Source organism: Pelodiscus sinensis, chromosome 13, assembly GCF_049634645.1.
Source record: "Pelodiscus sinensis isolate JC-2024 chromosome 13, ASM4963464v1, whole genome shotgun sequence".
NCBI lineage: Eukaryota > Metazoa > Chordata > Testudines > Trionychidae > Pelodiscus > Pelodiscus sinensis.
The window spans coordinates 6,801,237-6,823,431 of NC_134723.1; the positions used below are offsets into that span (position 1 = coordinate 6,801,237).

At 40.5% G+C, this 22,195-nt stretch overlaps 1 protein-coding gene across 7 annotated transcripts in view; it reads right to left on the reverse strand.

Moving 5' to 3' along the window:
• Nucleotides 1-22,195, reverse strand: part of DIAPH2 (diaphanous related formin 2) — an 801,414-nt gene that overhangs the window by 376,663 nt on the left and 402,556 nt on the right. The window contains exon 24 of one of the 7 annotated variants that reach the window (XM_075896761.1): nucleotides 10,445-10,641. The exons of the other annotated variants lie outside the window; for them this stretch is intronic. Coding sequence (XP_075752876.1) covers nucleotides 10,460-10,641 — 182 coding nt within the window. The 3' untranslated portion in view covers nucleotides 10,445-10,459. Of the gene's footprint in view, nucleotides 1-10,444; nucleotides 10,642-22,195 lie in introns of those variants that run through there. 7 annotated transcript variants of the gene reach the window in all.

Here is a 22,195-nt window from a genome sequence, read left to right on the forward strand (position 1 = left end):
CTCCTTGTATGAAGAGATTGAAAAGAGCTGAGACAGTGAAGAAAACACATCTTTATACCAATGTTTATTACAAGTTAAATGAAAAAATATGTTTAAACTCACAACTCAATGACCGACTGATACTCTTTGAAAGGCAGCACATTTAAAATTGATAAAATGAAATACAACACATAAGTAGCCCATTGAACATATTATGGCTAGATGTTATGTTCAAGATTATTAAATGATTCAAAATAAGATTAGACTTTTATGTAGCTAATGAGAGCATTAACAATTACCATTGGTCTGGGTTTAAAAAGAGAACAACAGAATAGATATGCACATTTGTGTTTCAGGCAGTAACCAGTCTTCCAAAGTTAAAAAGAAAATCCATTATGGGTTAGGGATGCTAATTAACATGTATTTGTGTAAAGGTGTAACTATTGGAATTTTTAGTGGTTGCACACGGAGTGGGAGGGGCAGGAGGGAGCCACTGCTCATAGGAAGCCCGCTTTTAAGCCAGCTCACCACAGGCATGGCTCCCGCCTCTGGTAAAGAGGCAGCAGTGTGGAGGAGAGAGGGTGGCTCTGCGGGAACCAATGTGCATGGGGAGCTGGCTTGAATGCCTCTTCCTCTGTGTACCCACTCCCGCCTTTCCTCTCCCTCCCCCGTCCCAAGGACTTTTTAGGGAAATGTAAGGACTAAAGACTCTTTATTATTGTGATGGACTCCATCTTGAAAATACAGACTCCATTTTGTCTTTGGGACTGCTGAAGAAGTAAACAGAACTGGTTCTAACTGGATTTTCCCGCCAAGGATATTATTTACCTCAGATGTGCACTACGCTGCACAGGGCATGGGACATTTTGCAAATGGCACGGAGACAGTGAACTCAGCGCCCTTGCTGCTTTTCCCGTGCAAGGAACAATATAAGGACTGTCGGTCTGATGGGTAAGGCTGCTCCTGCTGAACACCCGTCTGCTGCTTGTTGGTTGTGCATCTGACAACATATGTAAGGTTCTGCTCTTTCTTCGTGGCGAAGGCTCGGAGCAAGGCCTACAGATCCAGCAGCAGTAAAGAAGCTGCCTGAGTGATAGGGATCTTTGAACCACTGTGGGTACCTCCCTTCACAGCCTCCACTGAAGGGTGTGGGGACTTGTGTTTAGGGGACACTAAGCAGGGTTCTCTGATTCCTTCAACTTATCCCGGATCCTGATCCTTGTGGTGAAGCCCTCTGCGATATAAAGGAATCTGTGGTTGGCCCGGAGCCCTGAATAACATCTCTGTAGGATCACCTAGTGTTCCTCCCAGCCAGCAGATTCCCTGCTGAATGGTAGAAGGTCCTAGGCTGCTTGCATCTCTCCCTCCGTCTGCTAAGGGTCATCTTCCCTCTAAGCCAGACAGATACCTGTAAAGTATTTTAACTTACCTTATTGTATTGGGGAATACTTTACTATCTTCTTCTCTCTTCTGGTTCAAGGGTGTGGGGTTGGTTTACTGTTTACTGATTGTAGTAGGGTTAATTTGTTCTGTGTTACCATATGCTGTGTACTGTTCAAATTCTTTAATAGACTGTTTAAATTTATATTTGAGTTGTGTTTTTATTGGGGGCCATAGAAATCCACTGGTGACAGATACAGTTGTCAGGGAACCTGTGCTTCTGGTGTCAGGAACAAAAATCATAAGCTCAGATCCTAGTTTAAACTCAATTTTATTATTGATACTGAGTTCCTGGGTAACAGAATTGGCGACCCACAGCAGGACCTGACAAGGATTTTTGGCCTTGTTCAGGTCTGGGGCCCAGTTGAAACTTTTATTAACTGTGCCATACACAGCATATGATTTTAAGCACACCAGTTTACTGATGGCCTAATGGCTTGGGGACGGAGAGTCTTTCCCGGGTCCGAGATTTTTTTTAACACCCTCTGTGTGAAATCCGGTAGTGAGCAGTGTTGGTGAGCCTGGGGACACCCGACCACCACGCTAGCCATCTGGTAATGGGCGGTATATTGTCCCCTGTCTTACCTGTTCTCCCTATTTGCTTCCCCAGCCTATGCTGGAACAGCAGCTTAGGCTTCAGCCAAGCCACCCTGAGCAAGCCTGCTGAGAGGCTGCCAGAGGCTTTTGTGTGCTGTCTCCTTCTAAGCTGTGCCTTCCCTATTCTGAAGCCTAGGGTAGTCTGGTGCCCAGCTAACCCAGTGCCAAGCAGGCCTCCAAGGATAAACTACGCTGCACAATAAAAATTCTTTGGTGTCAGGAACAAAATCAAAATCAAGATCAGATCCTAGTTTAAATTCCATCAATTTCATTGTCATTACTGAGTTCCTGGGTAACACCCTCTCTCCGAGCTATGAGAAGTGACTCTGCAGGAGCTGGTGATCACGGAGAGCCGGCTTAAAAGCTGGCTTCCTACGGGCATTAGCTCCCACATCCCCTCCCCTGATACAGAGGCAGAAAGGGGGTTGGGAGTGCGTGTAGTGAAGATTAGCCCATCAGTCATGGTTTATCGGTTAATCATGTAAATGACTACATTGCCCTATTATGGGCAAACTATTAAATAATCGTCAGCTGAGCTTTCTAGCACCTCTCTTTCAAACATGAAATATTAGCCACTCTAAAACAGTGTTCTGGATTATGGTAAATGGAATACTGGTTTGATCCAGGGTGGAGTTATTCCTGTTTGCACATGAAACATGACTTCAGGATGTTCGATGGAAATCAACATCCTTCCCTGTGGTAGACAAGTCCTGGGCTGTAACACATTCCCTTCACAGATGCTATGTTGGAGGTTCCCAATCATACAAAAGTACGTGCACTGCTTGTATTTTGATGGCGGCCTCTTTCTTTTCTTTAAAATAATGGTTTAAATGGTCACCAAAATACAATGCAATCCAAAACCAGAAATCCCATGAATTTAAAACAATAGTTTATTACTACTAGCAGCTTCTCAATGAAACATTTCTTCTTTCTGAACTCTTTTCCATCATCCCAGTTGTTCCTTGACCACTCCTTTGTCAAAGCTCCTATGACTCCTTTCATAATTCCGTGGACATCTGGGTCTTCCCAGTTACATTTCACAAAAGAGTCAGCAAGTAGCTTTCCTTTAACTAGGAATCTAGCTCAGTTATGACATCAGACAAAATTTTCCATCAGAGAGCATCTCTCTCAGAGTAAGACTCACTTCATCTAGAAGATTGTTAACCTTCATCCATGTACAGAATTGGAGCTTAAGTTTTGAATACTTTTTCTACGCAATCATTCATTTTTACCATAAACATGGTGATTAAGTGTATTCTTTTCCACCACAAGCAAAATATGTCTCATTGGTATTAAAGGACCAAATTCCAGCCCCGCCCGCCCACCCACCCACACACACACACAGTTCTCAATGACAGACTGTCTAAGCTTAGAACTGAGACTGTTTTCAGATGCCATTCTTGATCTACATGCAAAACCAAAGGAGAACTTTTCAAGTAAAAAATGTGGTGGCGCTGTGGTGTGTTGTTTTCAAAGAATTCTTGTCCAGAGGAATTACAGCTGCCAGTAATAAATAATAAAAGACCACATGAGTTGTTATGTACAGTATATATTTCTGCTCAAGTTGGCTTTTCTCCTCAGCATGAATTCTAGAACTGGGGTGCTGAACTCTCCCCAATAATAAAGCTAGAATAAGCACTTCTACAGTTTGGGCATTCTTAATAACCACCTAGTCTATAAAGATGTGTCATGGTACATGAGGTGTGTTGTCTGTCCTACTGCTCTCAAGGCCAAAGTGTGCTCTAGAGCTTACTTTGTGTGGATTTGAGCTAGTGATTAACCTCTCTCTGCCTCAGTTTGACCAGCTGACAAAATGTGATAAGAATCTGTAATCCACAAGTGTTTTAATTATTACTGAATTTATAAGTGTGAATGAATGTAATGCATTGCTCTACCAGTAGTAAACTCACAGCCACTGCCTTTCACCTGTGTGTTGGGAATGAGATGCAGTGTAACTGCACAATGAGCTATTGAATGGAGCCAGAGCAATGGATTGAATTCTCATTATATGTTTTGCAAGACTATCAATTCTGCAAGTATTAAATCTAAATTGTTACAATTACTTCACTTCACTATAAACATAAAATTACTAAGAAACATGAACGAATATGAACACAAGAATAATCAAGTGAATATAATTCATCCTACAGTGCTAAAATGCAACAGTTTCATGGCAACAGCCCCTTCATTACCTATCTGTGGTCCATCAAGGACACCCACTTTAGGATGCTAGTTCCCAGTCATTATCTCTCATAGGCAGACTCTTGTGTGTTTCCCTCTCCTGACCAAGGATTTTTCAGACTGCAGAGCTCCCTACCTTACACTTTTATATCCCCAGCAAGCCAGGCTACCTAACTAGACCAGTGCCAGCACTTCACTTTCTCTCCAAGAACTGTGACCAGCATGTTTCTCATAATTCCTTCCTTATTTACCACACAGTTCTTTCTATTTAAGTTTATTTATTTTTAAGTTGAAAGCACTGTGGAAAAAAACATGGAAAGTATATATATATATATATATATATATATATATATATATATATATATATATATATATATATATAAAAACACTATCAGAAATTACCTCCTTCTACTACTCATATGGCTTTTAGGTCCTTCAAAAACTAAGTTTTACCAGTGGTTAAAAGTTTATCCATCTCAGCTCTAGAACCAGACCAAAAGCTTAACATAAATGCTGGGCAATCAGCTGTTTCTTCCTACAGCTTGGGCCTTTGATGTTGGCCTTCTGTAGCAAATAACCAGGAGACAATGACCTTATTCTCAAGTTGTAGCTTCAGAAGTTTTGGATTCTCATAACCAGAGTTGAAGAGTTTGCTTAGGGTCTATACTTGTCCAAAACTCGACATTTTCACAATAGTCTTTTGAATTCCCAGATACTGCATCTGTCATATCTTGCCACTAGAGGGGTCACATTTGATCCCATTCCAGAATAAGACATAAACTTAATTCAATATCTCTTTGAAAGGCGCTGCAGGAATTGTCCTATCACAAAGGCAACCTTCACTTGAAAATGGTACAGATAATAAGCGCATGAAAACATCACTCACTTATTCTAATTATATTCAAAGGTTCACATAGAATATGGTGTATTACATCAATCTTAATGGCAAAGTGGATTCGTCAAGAACTTGAATAACTTTGTATTCTTATGGTGGTTTTTTTTTTCCTTTGGGGGAAAAAAAAAAGAAAAGAGGAAAACAAGCCTGGTCTCCTCAGACTTTCACTATCCACATAAATATTAAAAGACTCCATCAGATCATATATCATGTTACAAAGGTGGAACTAAAGCTGGTTAACTTTGTCCACATTTTCTGCTACAAAAAAGGTTAGATTATTAGGGTTTGGGTTTTTTTTAAAATATATATTATAGTGCTAGAACTCCATTCATGGACCTCATTGTGTTTGACACTGTAGAAATGCAGATAAAAAAGACAGTCCCTACCCTACAGGACTTTACAATCTAAGCATAAGACAAAAAAAGAAGAGATATAGACAGAAAGGGAGGCTACAAGAAACAATGAGTCAATATTAGTCAGCATAACAGGTGAGGTTACAGCTTCAACCAGAGCTGCTGCAATTTATAACAGTAGATGTCCAGGAGGGAGGGGGGAGTAACCAGAATAAATAAACATTTTAAACTGCTGACTACATGCTCTAATGTAAGGTGACCTAATAACAACCATAGGAAATTAACTCTTCTACATATGCACAAATAATTGCAAAATGAACAATAGCTTCTTTATGGTGTCACATCAAAATGCACACCACTGGAATGGAAATATGTCTAGGTGTGGAAAAAAATTATTTACTTGAAAATTAAATCCTTTGGCTTTCTTTGCTTTATTCTGCTAAAAAGGGGATGCTTACTTCTAATTTTATTTTATTTTCAATGGGAAAAGGTATACACTAGACACCAGACTGATGTCTCCAAATTATTATCTGAGAGTCAAACATCCCATAAATAGCTGAATTCTAGTTCCCATAACAAAAAATATATAAAAAAATTGCTTTACATGTGCAGATGTTAGCACTGTGAAACAAATATATTACACTCGTACATTTTTAGAAAGAGACATAGAAATACCTTCGTAATACCTGCATCTGTTTAGGCAATTTTAACTGACAGCTGTAATAGTCTGAGAAAATCCAACATTGCAAATTACATGTTATTCCTATAACAAAAGGAAGCTTTTCCCAACAACAATTTGAGAATTAGAAATCAGTAACACCATTGCTTTTTAATGCAAAGATTTACTTGACTGGAGAGTGAACAAACAGGTAAGATATTGGGGGACAAATGCACTTGATTTCCCAAGCTGCTAATGTAAACAGATATTCACTACTTATCAAAGTAAGCATCTTAGCCTAATCCAGCTTCTCTCAGGCCAGGTCTACGCTACACTCTGAAGGTCAGTTAAGGTATACAACTCTAGCTATGTAAACTATGTAACTAGAGTCTGCTCACCTTAAACCGAGCTCAGCGCTGAACTTTACAGTGGGAGGCAGATGGGAGCAAATGATTGCCGGGAGCACTTGTGCTAACCGAAGCTCCCCTTAGCATTCAGTCAGAGATGGCAAATGGAGATGTGGCATAACTTTAAGTAGGCCCTAAATAGGAGCTAAGAGTTTAACTGGTTAGCTGAATAACTGGTAACAAGAAACAGATAAGCATTAGCCCAATTCCGCCTTCTCCCAGGTCGCTGGCTGCAGAGCCCACAACATGGGGAAGCTGGCACCGCTGGACTGGGGCCTGCAGCTTGGAGGCGATGCGTGCCAGAATCCAGAGCCTGCTGGCTGCAGAGCTTACTGTGTGGGGCAGCCGGCTCCCCAGGAGTGGGTTGGAAGAGCCCACAGAGTGGGGTGGCAGCCAGCTCCCTGGGAGTAGAGCCAACAGCTAGTGCACACCATAGACTGCCGGCTGCAGAGCCTCAGCATGAGGCTACCTGTGTATCACCAGGTAAAATGGTTAACTGTGTAACCAATAGGATTTTTAACAGTTACTGTTTTTATAGATATTTCACATCCATACCCTGCCATGTGCCTTCATTTTTCTGTATGAAAGTACCAAATCCTTCAACACACACACAGTCTATTCAAATCAATTATACACTCAGGGGAACTGCTGTGGAAATTAAGGAATGGAATCCTCAAGATATAATCTGCCTTAACAGGCGCAACGAATGTGCTACTCCTACAGAAGGCTGAGAAGCAGGGGTGCATGCACCAGGCTGCTGTTTCTTACATGTGGGGGTTTGGCCATTCCACAATTGTACAAGTCATGTTACTCCTGCTCCCCTCATCCAAATCTGAGAGTTATTAAGGTTGGTTCCATATTACAAAGAATATATGGCAAATCGGGGCAACTGCTCTGGACCCCACAGGCAACACAATTGGCCAGCGTAGTTGGCTCTGGAAGAGACATATTCATCACTTCTGCTCTGACTCTTGCACCCAGATACTGACCACTTCTCATGAATTACTTACGAATCACTTGCCTGCCTAGATTTTTGTTCAAGATTCTGTTGGGTTTTTTAGTCTTATAGAGGAAAAGATCACCACCACTTGACATAATATATGGAATACAGAGTATTGATTTGCTTCCAATGGTTCTCATGTTATCAAAAGTTCAAACAGAAGTATTTAAATTCACGGATTAGCTGGTAAAAATCCATTCACCTCTCTACTATGTTATTAGGACAATATCTCCACTTGAACTTTGAGGGTATGACCATACTATGAAGACTGTAGCAGCACAGCTATGCTAGCCTAGACAAATAGCCTAGGGACAGGTTATCTGGACAGAAGGGAATTTCCTGTTCCTGTATTATGTTTGCTATGGTCGCTTCCATTTACAGAGCTGCATCTACAATGCAGATTAGGTTTTCATAGCTCCTCTTTCCCCCCATCCTTTGTAGCTAGGGCAATATAACTTTCAAGGACCAAGACCTTGATAACTTCAACCAAATTATGCCAAGATTAAATTTCATCCAATGGGTATCTCTAAGTTTTTGCTATCTAATAGTGTGAATATTCACAACCTGGAAGACTGACAGAACTAGGTATGAAACTTGTAGAGTATTAAAAAAATCTGTAGTTTAAAGAGGCAGAAAATCATTGTGTTCTTGAACCACTGTAGCCTCCTGAGAGAATAAACAAAATTGACTCACCAGAAAACATAATTGGCAGTGGAAACTGAGGTACTGCTGCACCCTCTGACTTGAAGTAGTTTCCATTACATACAGGATTTATAACTCGGCTCAATGACACTCAGCACCAACAAAAAACAGGACTATGTAGCACTTTAAAGACTAACAAGATGGTTTATTAGATGATGAGCTTTCGTGGGCCAGATCCACTTCCTCAGATCAAAGTGTGGAAGAAAATAGGCATGACCATATATACCAAAGGAATACAATCAAACAAAGTGAACACATATAAAAAGGACAAATCAAATTTCAGAACAGAGGGGGAAGGAGGGGGGAGGTAAATGTCTGTGAGCTAATCAGCACCAGTTCTCCCTCTAAGCTGCGGGGCAGCACACCTTCACAAGTGATTAATCAGCCCTCCCAGTCAGAGCCTCAGGGCTTGGTGCAGGAAGCTGACTGACTGGGTGGAGCAGATTACTCACCTCTGAAGCTGTGCTGCCCTGCAGCTGAGAGGGAAAACTGATCAGCACCCCCCAGTATAAAAATGTGTTCCAATGCTCCTGCACAAAGCAATTGCATAACCTCCTTATACCTTCAGGCTGAATCCTTTTCATGGTTTGATATATAACTGCATGGAAAACAGAATAGTGATAGAAATGTAGCCGTGTTAGTCTGGGGTAGCTGAAGCAAAATGCAGGACAATGTAGCACTTTAAAGACTAACAAGATGGTTTATTAGATGATGAGCTTTTGTGGGCCAGACCCACTATTTGATCTGAGGAAGTGGGTCTGGCCCATGAAAGCTCATCATCTAATAAACCATCTTGTTAGTCTTTAAAGTGCTACATTGTCCTGCATTTTGCTTCTGGAAAACAGAAGAATTTGATGCAGCCATCTTTTTTTCTTTGCTAAAATGTTTATTATATATACACACTTCTGAAACACATAATATACATTCTAGCTTAGAAATATCAGAAAAAAGTCCAGTTAAAACTGACAGAGTTCTACAAAAGACTGATGAAGATACTATGCATACATTTTTAGATAATTTAAAATACAAAACAGATAATGACTTTTTCATAAATTGTGGCGAAGAACAAAATGCAGATCATGTGGATTTTCTCTGCTGGAGAAAGTAAAAATACACACAAGAATGCTCATACTAGGTCAGGCCAAATGTCCATCTAGATCAGTATTCTTGTCTTCTGACAATGGTCAATGCCAAGTGCCTCAGAAAACATAACATGTACTCATCCAGTGATCCTGACCGTCATGCATTCCTGACAAACAGGCTAGAAACACCATTCCTATCCATCCGGGTCCTCAGAACATCCTTTGGCAAGGAGTTCCCCACATTGTGCACTATATGAAGAAATACTTCCTTTGCTTTATACCTGCTACCTTATTAATTTCATTTGGTGGCCCCTAGTTCTTTTGTTATGGGAGCAAGTATATAACTTTTCCTTATTTACCATTTCCATACCAGTCATGATTGTATAGACTCCCTCCTATAGTCTCTTCTTTTCTAACCTGAAAAATCCCAGTTTTAATAATCTCTCCTCACATGGTAGACATTCCAAACCCCTGATCATTTTCTTGTCCTTTTTTTTTTTAAACCGTTTTCCAATGCCAAGCTATCTTTTTTGAGATAAGGTGACCACACACGTCTGCACTTTGTAACTAACTACTTTTGGGCTGGCTTATCACAGAACAGTTAAAATATAAAATTAGAATCCGTGTAGAGTGAACCGCTTAAGACCACTCTATGTGAGGAACGTAAGACCTAATTAAATAAGGTTTTGAAGATTTGGGCTTTGTGCTGTAACTCAGCACAGAATTATAATCACTCTAAAAGCATAATTTTGAATTGCTTACAGTTTGCAGTGTTGTTACCATCATGAGTAGCCCTACAATCAATCCCTCTGAGGAAGTGAGTTGTAAGTCAACAGAAACTTATGCTGTAATACCCTAAGAAATTATTTTTGCAGAAACAGACCAACACAGCTACCTTTCCAAATACTGGTATGCAGTTTCTCTCACTTTCCTACTGTTCAAAGACAAGCAAAGAATTCTGGCTATCAAATGCGTACCATTAAGTCTTTAAAATAAAATCATCCAACTTAAAATAATTAGATATATACATTTTCTTTAAAAAAAAACCACTTTGTCCTTTTGCTAGACAAAAAGCTAAAGGAGCAAACAACCTACTGTACAGTTGTCAATGAACTACAGAAAACATTATTTTTATTTGTACAGCAGTAATATCTAAAAATCCCAATCATTGGAAGGACTCATAACTAAGAATTTGGGCTTGCATAAAAAGAGTTACATAGTTACAATCACCATACTCACCAAAACAAGAAGTCTGCTTATTCCTCAATACAATCTTCAGGTTTTTTTCACTAGAAGTGTTTAGGATTCTTCTATTATGCCCATGGATTTCAACAGGTAAAAGTTTTCCTGAAATCCAACATTCCAAAAGAGAAATGCACCAGGAGACGCAGATAACTTAACTATTATTCACCTTCTCTTCTCAATACTTGGCTCCCATGACTCCAGACCTGTATATCGTGACATTTTAGGGGCTCTATTTATGAAAACTTACGATTTTTTGTTTTGTATGCTATAATTTATTATTCTAACAGTCATTGTTAATTAGAACATCAATTTATTAGCAAGGTCCTTGAATGTAGCTCAAATATTATGTCTGGAAATGTGTAACCAGGCCCTCAAGATATCTTCAGCAGCTCTAGCCTTCTGGTACAATGCTAGGTACTGGCAGAACCACTAACTTTTATGATGCTCTGCCAATTCCCCAAGCAAGGAAAATAGATGAGGATTTTTTGTTTGTTTGTTTGTTTTTTAAGAAATAAAGACATGGTTTCTGAACGAGAGTCTGACGTTCTCTTTGGAAAATACACAGTTTGCGTACAATAGCACCTTTTTTTTTGAAAGAGTACTTTGGAAAAAAGGCGTTATTCCTCGTAAAATGAGGTTTACCATAATCGAAAAAACTGCTACATTCTTTTGATTTACATTAGAAAGAACGTGGCTGCAGTCTAGATGCAAGTGAAGTTTTTTTGAAAAAAGGCTACTTTTTTCGAAAAAAACCTGTAGTCTAGACATACCCTATGAGACCTAACTGCCCCTCCAAAATCCATGGCCAACATCTGCCCAGGACTCTGACCAAAAGACTCCAAAAAACCTCTCCCAGAGGAGTTTATATTCAGGCATAGATTTTCCATAGATTCTTAAGTCTCTTGTGTTGTTAGGATTTGTCTTCATGGCTGAAAAGAGTGTTTTTGACTTCATGAAAAACAACATTCATGAGCTTATCTTGAAGAAAACATCATAGTGAAGACCAGATTACATTTGTATCAGAGGGGTAGCCATGTTAGTCTGAATCTGCAACAACAACGAGAAGGCCGGTGGCACCTTATAGACTAATAAAGCTGTCAGTCTATAAGGTGCCACAGGACTTCTCACTGTTCTTGCAGACCACATTTGGTTTATTGCAAAATAACCCGAAGGTACACAGCTCTCTATTCCTTCTAACTCTACCAAAGGGAAGTTTAAAAATAAAGTGTCTGGTCTTCTCTATGTTTTTACCGTATGATAGTTCATGCACTCAAAGATGGCGGAAAATATGAAGCAAAGGAGTTTGGGAAGGGACATAGTCAGAGGACAATGGATTAATAGGTCAGGAGACAGGGAATGTAGAAGCAGCTAGAAGAAAAAAGGAATAGAAGATATGAAAGTGAAACAAAATCAGTTTTTTCCAGTTTAAGCCCAAAACATTTGCAATCTACAGTATTTTAAATGCTCAACATTTTATACGAAGATATACCTCCATCATTTACATTTCACATTTCTCATATCACACCAGACGCACATCCTCCCTTCTGTATTTCCTATAGATTTGTTAAAAGCCAAAACAGAGAAAAATCACTATGACAACTAAGAGACTTAAGCTCATCCAGAGCATGGCTCCTCACTGTACTCCTCATACACCAAAACCATTTAAATTTTGATGTAAGTCTAACTTCAGTACCGGGCAAATTAGTCAAAACAATAGTAAAGAATAAAATTGTGAGGCATATAGAAGAACATAATTTGTTGGACAAAAGTCAACATGGTTTCTGTAAAAGGAAATCATGTCTTACTAATCTATTATAGTACTTTGAAGGGGTTAACAAACATGCAGACAAGGGGGATCCAGTAGATATAGTATACTTAGATTTTCAGAAAGCCTTTGACAAGGTCCCTCACCAAAGGCTCTTGTGTAAATTACATGGCCATGGGATAAGAGGGAAGGTCCTTTTTTTGGATTGAGAACTAGTTAAAAGACAGGAAACAAAGGGTAGGAATAAATGGTAAATTTTCGAGTGGAGAGGGGTAACTAGTGGTGTCTCCCAAGGGTCAGTCCTGGGACCAATACTATTCAACTTATTCATAAATGATCTGGAGAAAGGGGTAAGCAGTGAGATGGTAAAGTGTGTGGATGATACCAAACTGTTTAGGATAGTCAAGACAGAAACAGACTGTGAGGGAGTACAAAAAGATCTTGCCAAACTGAGTGATTGGGCAACAAAATGGCAAATGTAATTTAATGTGGATAAGTGTAAAGTAATGCACATCGGGAAAAATAACCCCAACTATACGTACACTATGATGGGGGCTAATTTGGCTATGACAAATCAGGAAAGAGATCTTGGAGTTATCGTGGATAGTTCTCTGAAAACTTCTACACAGTGTGCAGCGGAATTCAAAAAGGCAAATAGGATGCTAAGAATTATTAAGAAAGAGATAGAAAATAAGACACAGAATATCTTACTGCCCCTGTATAAAACTATGGTACTCCCTGTAGCCAGCTAGAAACCCCCCTGTAACATCCATTTTTGCTTGCCTGGAGCATATTGGGCACACAGAGCAGTAAAAGCCTTGAACAGAAGGCCTGGATATGCAGGCTGCTGTGACCCTGGATGGCTGTAAACAGAGACACGCCAATTACTGATCAAGAGGCTGCCAAGGAGTGCCCTTGACTGAAACCCATATTGATACAAACACACAGCCATCTGTGGGGGGAGAAATCTCCCGCCCAGTAAAAAAAATGTCCAGTACTCACAATTTAGTTATCTCTCTTCCAAGTGTAAATTAAGTTGAAACTCCCTTGTAAGAACTGGCGTCACAAAGACAGACCAACACAATTTGGCATCTTAGATAAGAAAGAGGATACGGGCCCCTATAGGTATAAAGATGGGTCCAGCAGCACATTTATTCTGAGTGTCAATCTACCATCTATCTGCTGGTCAGGTTAGGTGTTTGACCTCCCGAGGTTCCATGAGAATGCCCACCTCATATTCGTCTTTCCTAGGAATTTAGGGACCTGCCCTGGCTTGACCTGCTGGAGCCGAGAGGCATAGAAGGGAGTAAAAATTGTACCTGTATTTGTCCTTTGTCTTAAGCGTACACATACATTTAGAGCTCTTTAAAGATTAAGCTGTCACTTGGTACCAATATTTCTATTTTCTATCTTTATTTTCTTTGTAGCCATTTTTAAGATCTATATTTGCTAGTAGTTAAGAAATAGAGCAATAGCCATTGTAACCATATGATTTATAAGCTTCTTTAATAAACCTGTAACTGTTTAAGAAGAGAGGTTAAAGCGACTGGTACTTTTCAGTTTAGAAAAGAGAAGACTGAGGGGGGATATGATAGAGGTATATAAAATCTTGAGTCGTTTGGAGAGGGAGGATAAAGAAAAGTTTTTATTAGTTCCCATAATAGAAGAACTAGAGGACACCAAATGAAGTTAATGGGTAGCAGGTTTAAAACTAATAAAAGAAAGTTCTTCACATAGTGTGTAGTCAACCTGTGGAGGCTGTGAAGGCTAGGACTATAACAGAGTTAAAAGAGAAGCTAGATAATTTCATGGAGGTTAGGTCCATAAAAGGGTATTAGCCAGGGGATAGAAATGGTGTCCCTGGCCTCTGTCCCTGGCCTCTGTTTGTCAGAGGCTGGAGGGGGATGGCAGGAGACAAATTGCTTGATCATTGTCATTGGTCCACCCTCTTTGGGGCACCTGGTGCTGGCCACTGTTGGCAGACAGGCTACTGGGCTAGATGGACCTTTGGTCTGACCCAGTACGGCCGTTCTTATATTCTTATGTTCATTTTAAGAAATAGGAAATTAATGAATGAACAATTAATGTTGAGATGTATGATGTCACAAAAATATTTTTAGTACAAAAACGAACAAAAAAACCCCTAAACAACCCTGCCTCCCACCCGACGCACAACCCTACACGTTTCCAAACACCGGTGTATAATTTCTTACCGCATGTGACACATCTTGTCTCAAAAAACATGCAAAATTACATGCAAATACCATGATAATACAAATCTAGGAAGTTATAAAGTCCTATTACGTGGTCAAATAATATATATGCAATAGTCGCTTAGTGATCAGACTTTTCCTGATATTTTCCAGAAAGGGCACATAAAATCTTAAGGGCTGTGTCTACATTGTCACCCCTTTCTGGAAAAGGGCTGTGTCTACATGGACACTCCTTTCCGTAGGAAGAAGGGATCTTCCGGAAAAGGGCTTATTTTCCGCAAGATCCCATCTAGACTGGTGCTTTTCTCTGGCAAAACCCCGAGCCGGAAGAAAGGAGCAGCCATGTTCATGCAAATGCCGCGGGGGATAGTTAAATCCCCCACGGCATTTGCAATTCCAAAGTGTCTCGTTAGCATCCCTTTTCCGGCTCAGGGTGCCATTGTAGACACACCTAAGGTGTTTCTTCATTTGTTTTTATTTTTCAGAAATCTTGAGGTAAGTTTTGCAACTTTAAAAAAGATCAAGGATTTTGCTACCAAATAACAGCACATTACTGGAGATCTTAGGAAATACAAGACTTGTTCTTCATTTCATATTAAAATCTACTTTCTGTTCAACTCGTATTTTATTATAATTTTGATCTTAAGTGAATTGTGTTTACTTTTCTCCAATTTTGATTTTTCTCTCCCAAATGAAAATTATTCCTGTGGTATTGAAAGAGTTGAACTTTATCCCTCTCTAGATATAAAGAAGTTTTTCCTGACAGATAACAAGTTTCCCGCCAGGCAACAGAATGACATCATCGCGTCATAAGTGTCAACAGGCTCTCTCAGCGAAACGAAAGCAGCCGGAGAGAGGAGGTAGAGGAGCAAAGCAAGTAGAGGGCTCAGCCCCCTAGTTTCTTTTATTTGGCTTAGGAAAAAAAATATACCATACCCACTTGTGATTAGCAAGGAAGACACACAAATGTAGGAGGAAATCCTGTACATATTTTTATGCTGATAGTTTTAATGTGTAGCTTAGTCTCTAGGGTTCTTACCTGCCTAAAAACACCAAGGACAAGCCGAAATATTAGGGTTTGACAACTACTGCTTTCTTACACCACCAAAAAGATAATCTCTTAGCTCTTATTTGAAATTCACAAAAGTACAAGTTGCACTCCTCCAATCTGTATGTGCAATTGAGTGATCTGAATGCTTGTATTTTTAACTCATTCTATTACTCAGAATCTCACTAAATTAGTAAAAATAAACCAATTAAATTACTAAAAGATGACTCTGTAGTCAGGATTGGTGGGGGGCACAAAAGGCTGTAGCACAAAGATATCCTCTGCCACACAAACCATGCAAACTAACCTGGGAAAAAAGAAAGTCACACATGATGGAACAGATGAACATTATATTTAAACAAAATTTACTGCAAAAAATGGATGAAGTAAGTTGTACAAACATAGTACATTCTGCCAAAAAAATCTGCTTTGCAAATCAACGTTTAGAACAGCTCAAATGTGGTTTTGGTCATTAAAATTTACAATAATTTATGCTGTTTATAAGAAGTTAATGCTGTTTATAGGAAACATAACCAGCTTTTATCTTGTAAAATGGAACAAATTTAACTGAAGTGAAACCCATTTCAGATTTATTCAAAACCTTTGGATTAATAGTGACTTCACATCCATTAATATGTTTTCTTCTATCAGATGAAATGCTTTTAATTAAACTTTACTAACCCTTTTTGGTTTAATCCCTTGAGCTGACCTATAAAACACTAGAGGTTTTAAATCAAACTGTAAAAATCCTCAAAGCTGCAAGTAAAAGTGTTAGCCACAGGAGAAAACCAATAAAGGATTTATCAAACATGTTTAGTAAACCAGCAAGGCATTGTACAGAGAATTTTTATAAGAAAAAGACAGATTAATCTTTAAAAAATAATCTCTAGAAAATAAATTACACAGGTGTAATCAAAAACATTTTCAACTGTGAAGTATTTGTTTTAAGCTTAAAATTCAACTCTAAAGAAACCATATATGAACAATAAATTGAGATTTTTTACAAGGTATTGACTATTGGGAACGATGACTGAGGGGAAGGCTAATACTTTTATTAAGTAAAGTGAAAGTGAGAGTAGTCTCTGTACTTCTAGTTTCCAGTTTGCAACTATCATTGGATCTGCTTAGATATAAACATATACAAAACACTAATACTACGGAGAGCCATATACTTTTACAAAAGGCCATCACAAATATTCTGATAATACAGGAATTTAAAAAGCAACCGATGACAGTGAAAGATACAACTGGTAGGGTGAGAAAAGTGAGGATTTCCCTTTTCTTAGAAGGAAAGAAAGAGAAAAAGGAATATGCATGGTACACAGGGTAAGAAGCATGCCTGCTGGGGGGAGGGGGAGAAGAGAAGGGCAGTGACCTTGGGGCTCAGAGATTCCAAGGGGCCCAGGCTGCCTGCTCTGTGCAATGCTGAGGGCAGGGGAAGGATGGTGTGCCAAGCAGACAGCCCTCAGACCCACCCCTTCTGCCCAAAAGAAGCACAGAACTGCTCTCCCATCCCCCATCTTGCCATGGGGCCCATGAGAATATTCTGATAAACTACCTTCTGAGACACAAAGAACCAAGTCTCACCTTTTTTTAATTGCTGAAAAGAACTAAAAAATGTTTGTTTGTTTTTCTTTTAACACTGAAATAGGATTACGTTGACCTGGAGAAAGTCTGGTATGAATTCTTATTAATCTCAGAATAGCTCTGCCAATCTCTGGAACAACTGTCAGTTGTAGGATTACAGAAGGAGTACTCCTATACAGGTTGAACCTCTCTGGTCTCTTACCCTCAGGACCTGACCACTCCTGAACGAGGCAATTTGCCGACCAGGAGAGGTCTCCTGCTACCTGGCCGTCAGCTTGCCTCCACGCCCCCCCCAAACTGCCGACCCTAGCCACCCTGTCCCCCTCCCCAGCCAGGCTGCTGTAGCCTCAGACTGTCGCATACTTGGCCCCATCTCTGCTACTGGGGCTGCCATGGCCCCGATCAAAGCCCCAGCCCTGCCTGGCTCTCTGAGCTGCCAGCCCTCATGCCACTGGGACTCCCAGAAAGGACTCCCTGGTCCAGGAACATCCAGGGTCTTTCAAGACCATGGATATTGCTGGACAATCGTGTCCCAGTTTTTGGAGGTCCAATCTATATTTCAAAACAGAGTTACCTTTGGTGTTATTTTTAAGACACCTTTTTATATTTAGTCCAGTGCCCATATCAAATATACATCAAAAATGTAATCAGTAATTAATGTATTTTTTACACTCGATCACACATATAAAGTTCCATAAGTATATCAGAGGAACTGTTTCTAATATCACCATTTTACAGCAGCACACACAGAAAATTTCTCTGCAAACCAAATACCTACGGTTGGTTGGTAAAATGATCATCTTAACCAATATATATTTATATTTCTATGAATTACTAAGCAGCCACTCCATCTCCAAGATTTCTTCAGATACAAGCAAAGAATAGCTCAGGCCTGATTAGAAGCATAATACAATTCCTAGATGAAATTCCCAGATGATATCTGAAATGGGTTTCTTTCATAGGTAGCATTTTCCCTTGGCCACTAATTACTAAGTTAAGTAGTGCTACACTGTTAAAGACACCACATGTTAGATTAAGCCTGGAAAATTTGTAGTTACCAAAATAGCCCAAGTTATTTCACAAACGTTTTTATTTTTAATCAAATGTAACAGAAAAATTCCATCTCCAGTAATTAAACTCTTCATACTTCATTTTTTCCTGAGTATTTTTAGTTGAAGTACAGGCAGTCCCCGGGTTATGCGGATCCGACTTATGTCGGATCCGTACTTACGAACGGGGCTTTTCTCGTCCCAGAGGACGCAGGCGGCGGGACCGCCCAGACGTGCCGCTGTCTGGCGCCCGCGTCCTCCGGGGCAAGAAAAGCTGCTCTGTCTCTCCCTGGTCTGCTGGGGGAGGCCCCCAGCAGACCAGGGAGACGCGGAGCAAAACCACGGAGGACCCGGGCGGGGGGACCACCCATACACGCTGCGGTCCCGCCGCCCGGGTCCTCCATGGCTTTGCTCCGCATCTCCCTGGTCTGCTGGGGGAGGCTCCCAGCAGACCAGGGAGACGCGGAGGACCCGGGCGGCGGGACCACGGGCGCGTCTTGTTCCCGCCACCCACGTCTACCTGGTCTGTTGGGGGAGGGGGAGAGCAGCTAGTGCACCTCTCCCCCCCCCCCCCCCCCCCCAGCAAACCAGGCTTTTCTGGGACGCCTGTGGTAGAGCAGCTGGGGCGCTGCCGGTTGGTCCTGCAGCGCCGCTTTCGGCGCTACTGGACCAACCTGGCAGCACCCCAGCTGCTCTGCCCCAGGCGTCCCCAAGTCAGCCACTGCTGAAACTGACCAGCAGCTGATTCCAGGAAGTCCGGGGCAGAGCAACTCTGCCTCGGGCTTCCTGTACTCAGCCGCTGGTCAGTTTCAGCAGCGGATGAATCTGGATGCCAGTTCCGACTTACATACAGATTCAACTTAAGAACAAACCTACAGTCCCTATCTTGTACGTAACCCGGGGACTGCCTGTAATGATTCCTCACTTTGCCTTCTGAAAATAGTTGCATAAGACTGGTGGACTAGAATGCTCATGGTATTCCATTCTAGAGACAGCTTTATTTCAGAACTCATAACTTTCTCTGTAAAACTATTTACTCAAATAACTAAAACACACAATATATAGGATTGTAAATTGGTATTTTTTATTCTTTTGGTTGAGCGATTAAATTTAACATTATTACAACATACTACATATTCTAGAAATCTAGATTTGCACAGGGGACTTAAAGTTTTCTGTTGCACAAACTATAGGTTTTGCATTCCCAATGCAAATTCCGAATAAACTTCCCAAAATAAAAATTCATAAAATGCCAAACATCAATTCCCTGTCTCTGACAGTGATTAGTGCATCTTCTGATGATCTTGATTGGCTCACCTTGCATGGTTACAAGATTTAGTGGTCATGGAATTATCCTGTGGTTTTGTTTTTGTTTTTAATTCAGATACAGCATTTGTCTGAACTAGCTGCTGTGGCAGAGAACTGACAGGTTTACTATATAAACTATAATCAGTAGTTAATTTGTTTGTCCTAAATGTACTGTCCTTAAATTTATTAAATGTTCCTATGTCATGCTGTAGGGAATGGTCAAAGATCTATTAATGATTTACTTCACTCAACTGTGAAAATTGTTCTTTTCACCAGTCACTGACCCTCTCATCCCATGACTGGCTTTATTTTGATTAAGAGCCTTTGATGAGGGACCCTGTGAAAGGCTTTCAGAAAGTCCAACTAAACTATATACATTGAATCACCCTTTTCTGCATGTTTGTTGACTCCTGAAAATATTCTAATAGGCTGATAAGAAAAGGTTTCCCTTTACAAAAGTTATGTTGACTCCTTCCCAAAAATACCATGTCCCTATATGCATCTGATAATTCTGTTCTTTACTATGGAAATCAGAAATACTATACTAAGAAATTTTAACTATATTTAAGGCTGTACGACAGTCATGGAGGTCACAGAAGTTGAGAATTTCTGGGGCCTTTGACTTCTGCAGCAGCCAGGATGTCTGGCCGAGACAGGATGTCTTTACACCTCATAGCTTGTAAGCAGTAAAACGGAAGCCCTAAGATCCAGTCTGTCACAGTAAGATGGCAAGGGAGAAAAGGAGCAAAACATGTCCCAGTTCTCAAAAGGATGTACTTCACATGAATGAAAACAGGTCTAAAGCACAGTTGACCCTATAACTCTGACATCTACAGAGAATTGAGACGTCAATTAAAATATTGAAGTAATAGTGTCTGGAAACGTATATGCTCACCAATTTTCACCCTTAATACATTAGTGTTTACCCAAATTACCACACTGATATATGAAAGAAGAAAAAAAGTTGTTTCCCACACTTAAAATAGATCACATTTTAAATACCACTGTTGTCAACCACTGCTGACAACTTCAAAATAATATTAATTGATGGCAGAACAGTAACTACTGTGTGAAAGTGAATTGGAGGCATCTTTTATTTTCTGACAAACATTGGGATAAAAGGTAAAAAATTCAAAAATAACTTAAATGACATTCATTGAGATGTAGCCTCATAATGGTATTTCTTGAATATATGCTTTTGGCACAACTTTATGGCCTATTCTAACCAATACTGACAGATATAAGCTACATTGTATGAATGCAGAAAGGTTTGCAGAATTGGGCCCCATTGTGGCATGTTACAGTTTTAAATGTTCTTCAGTTAATGGTTGGAATAGTTTCCCTGTGAAATTATGATTATGTCATGTATTAACACAAGACACATTCCATAAGGGTCAAGCTCCAAGTTCCTCATTCTGTATTTTATCAGGGAAATTTCTACTGATGGCAGCATCTCAGAATTTAACCGAGAGTAAGGTCATGTCTGCACTATGAGACAAGGTTGGATCTATTAAGGTCCATTTCTGGTCTCAGGATTTTGCAGAGTTGAAGGACCATGTTCCCACTATGTGCAAGCATTCAACATTGTTCTAAGTAGCATGTCCCCTCTTAGGGAGACTGCCATTGACTCTGAGAGCAATGCATTGTGGATAGCTATCCCACAGTGCCTTCACTTCACCACTTTGCATTCTGGGTTATACTCTGGGTAGATGGTGGGACCAAAACTGTGCAGCGGGTGGTTATGGTTTCATGTCATCAGCATCCCATAATGTGCTCATGTACTTCCTCCTGCCTTGAGAACGGGAAACACCCTTTTTGCCCCTAGTTGCCCACAGCACGAGCATGGCTCCCCTTGCGCTTCCCGTTTTGCATTAAACCGTTGTGACGTTGATGTCTACCTTGATGTACCTAATGGTGCAGTATTTTGAGAGTATAAGCATTGCACTCCACCACGCAGAGGGTGAAGAGGAATCTCCTGTCTCGGGGTGCCATGGGCATGCTATATAGGCAAGCCCTTGCATCAAGCAAATTGGCCGTGCAGCCAGCATTTGAGTCTCTGGAACCATGAGTCTGGTGCCGTCAGACAAGCATGAACGTGGGACCGCATAGTTTTGCAGATATGGGATAAGAAGTGTCTTGGGCAGACTCCACGGTCTGGCTTGGGAAGCTGGTCGGGTCCCCCCCAGATTCACATGCAGCTGGTCGTAGAAGTGGCGTGTTTGTGACGATGCACCAGACTGTGCATTAGCGTCGTTTGCCTTGTAGTTTGGACTGCCTCAGCTCCTTTATTTTAATTTGGTATTGCTGGGCATCCATGGAGTATCCTTTCTCCACCAGGCGCTTTGCTATCTTTGCTTAAATACTGATGTTTCTTTTGCTGTTTTGGAGCTGAGAGAGAATGGTTTCCTCTCCCCACATCTCAGTGAGGCCCAATATCTCTTGCACACTCCATGCTCATGCTCTTTTGCTCTGCTGGTAACTAGAGGTCATGGATCTTAAACTCATGGAAGTGATGGCCATATGTGCTACTCAGTTGTGCTGCTTGCTCTGAGGTGTGTTCTCAATACCGGCCACACAGGAAACGAAATGCAAACTTTTCCAGAAAATTTCCTATTCACTTGGGGTATGTCTAGACTATATAGCTCCATCGACAGAGCCATGTAGATGAGTTTACTATACATAGAGA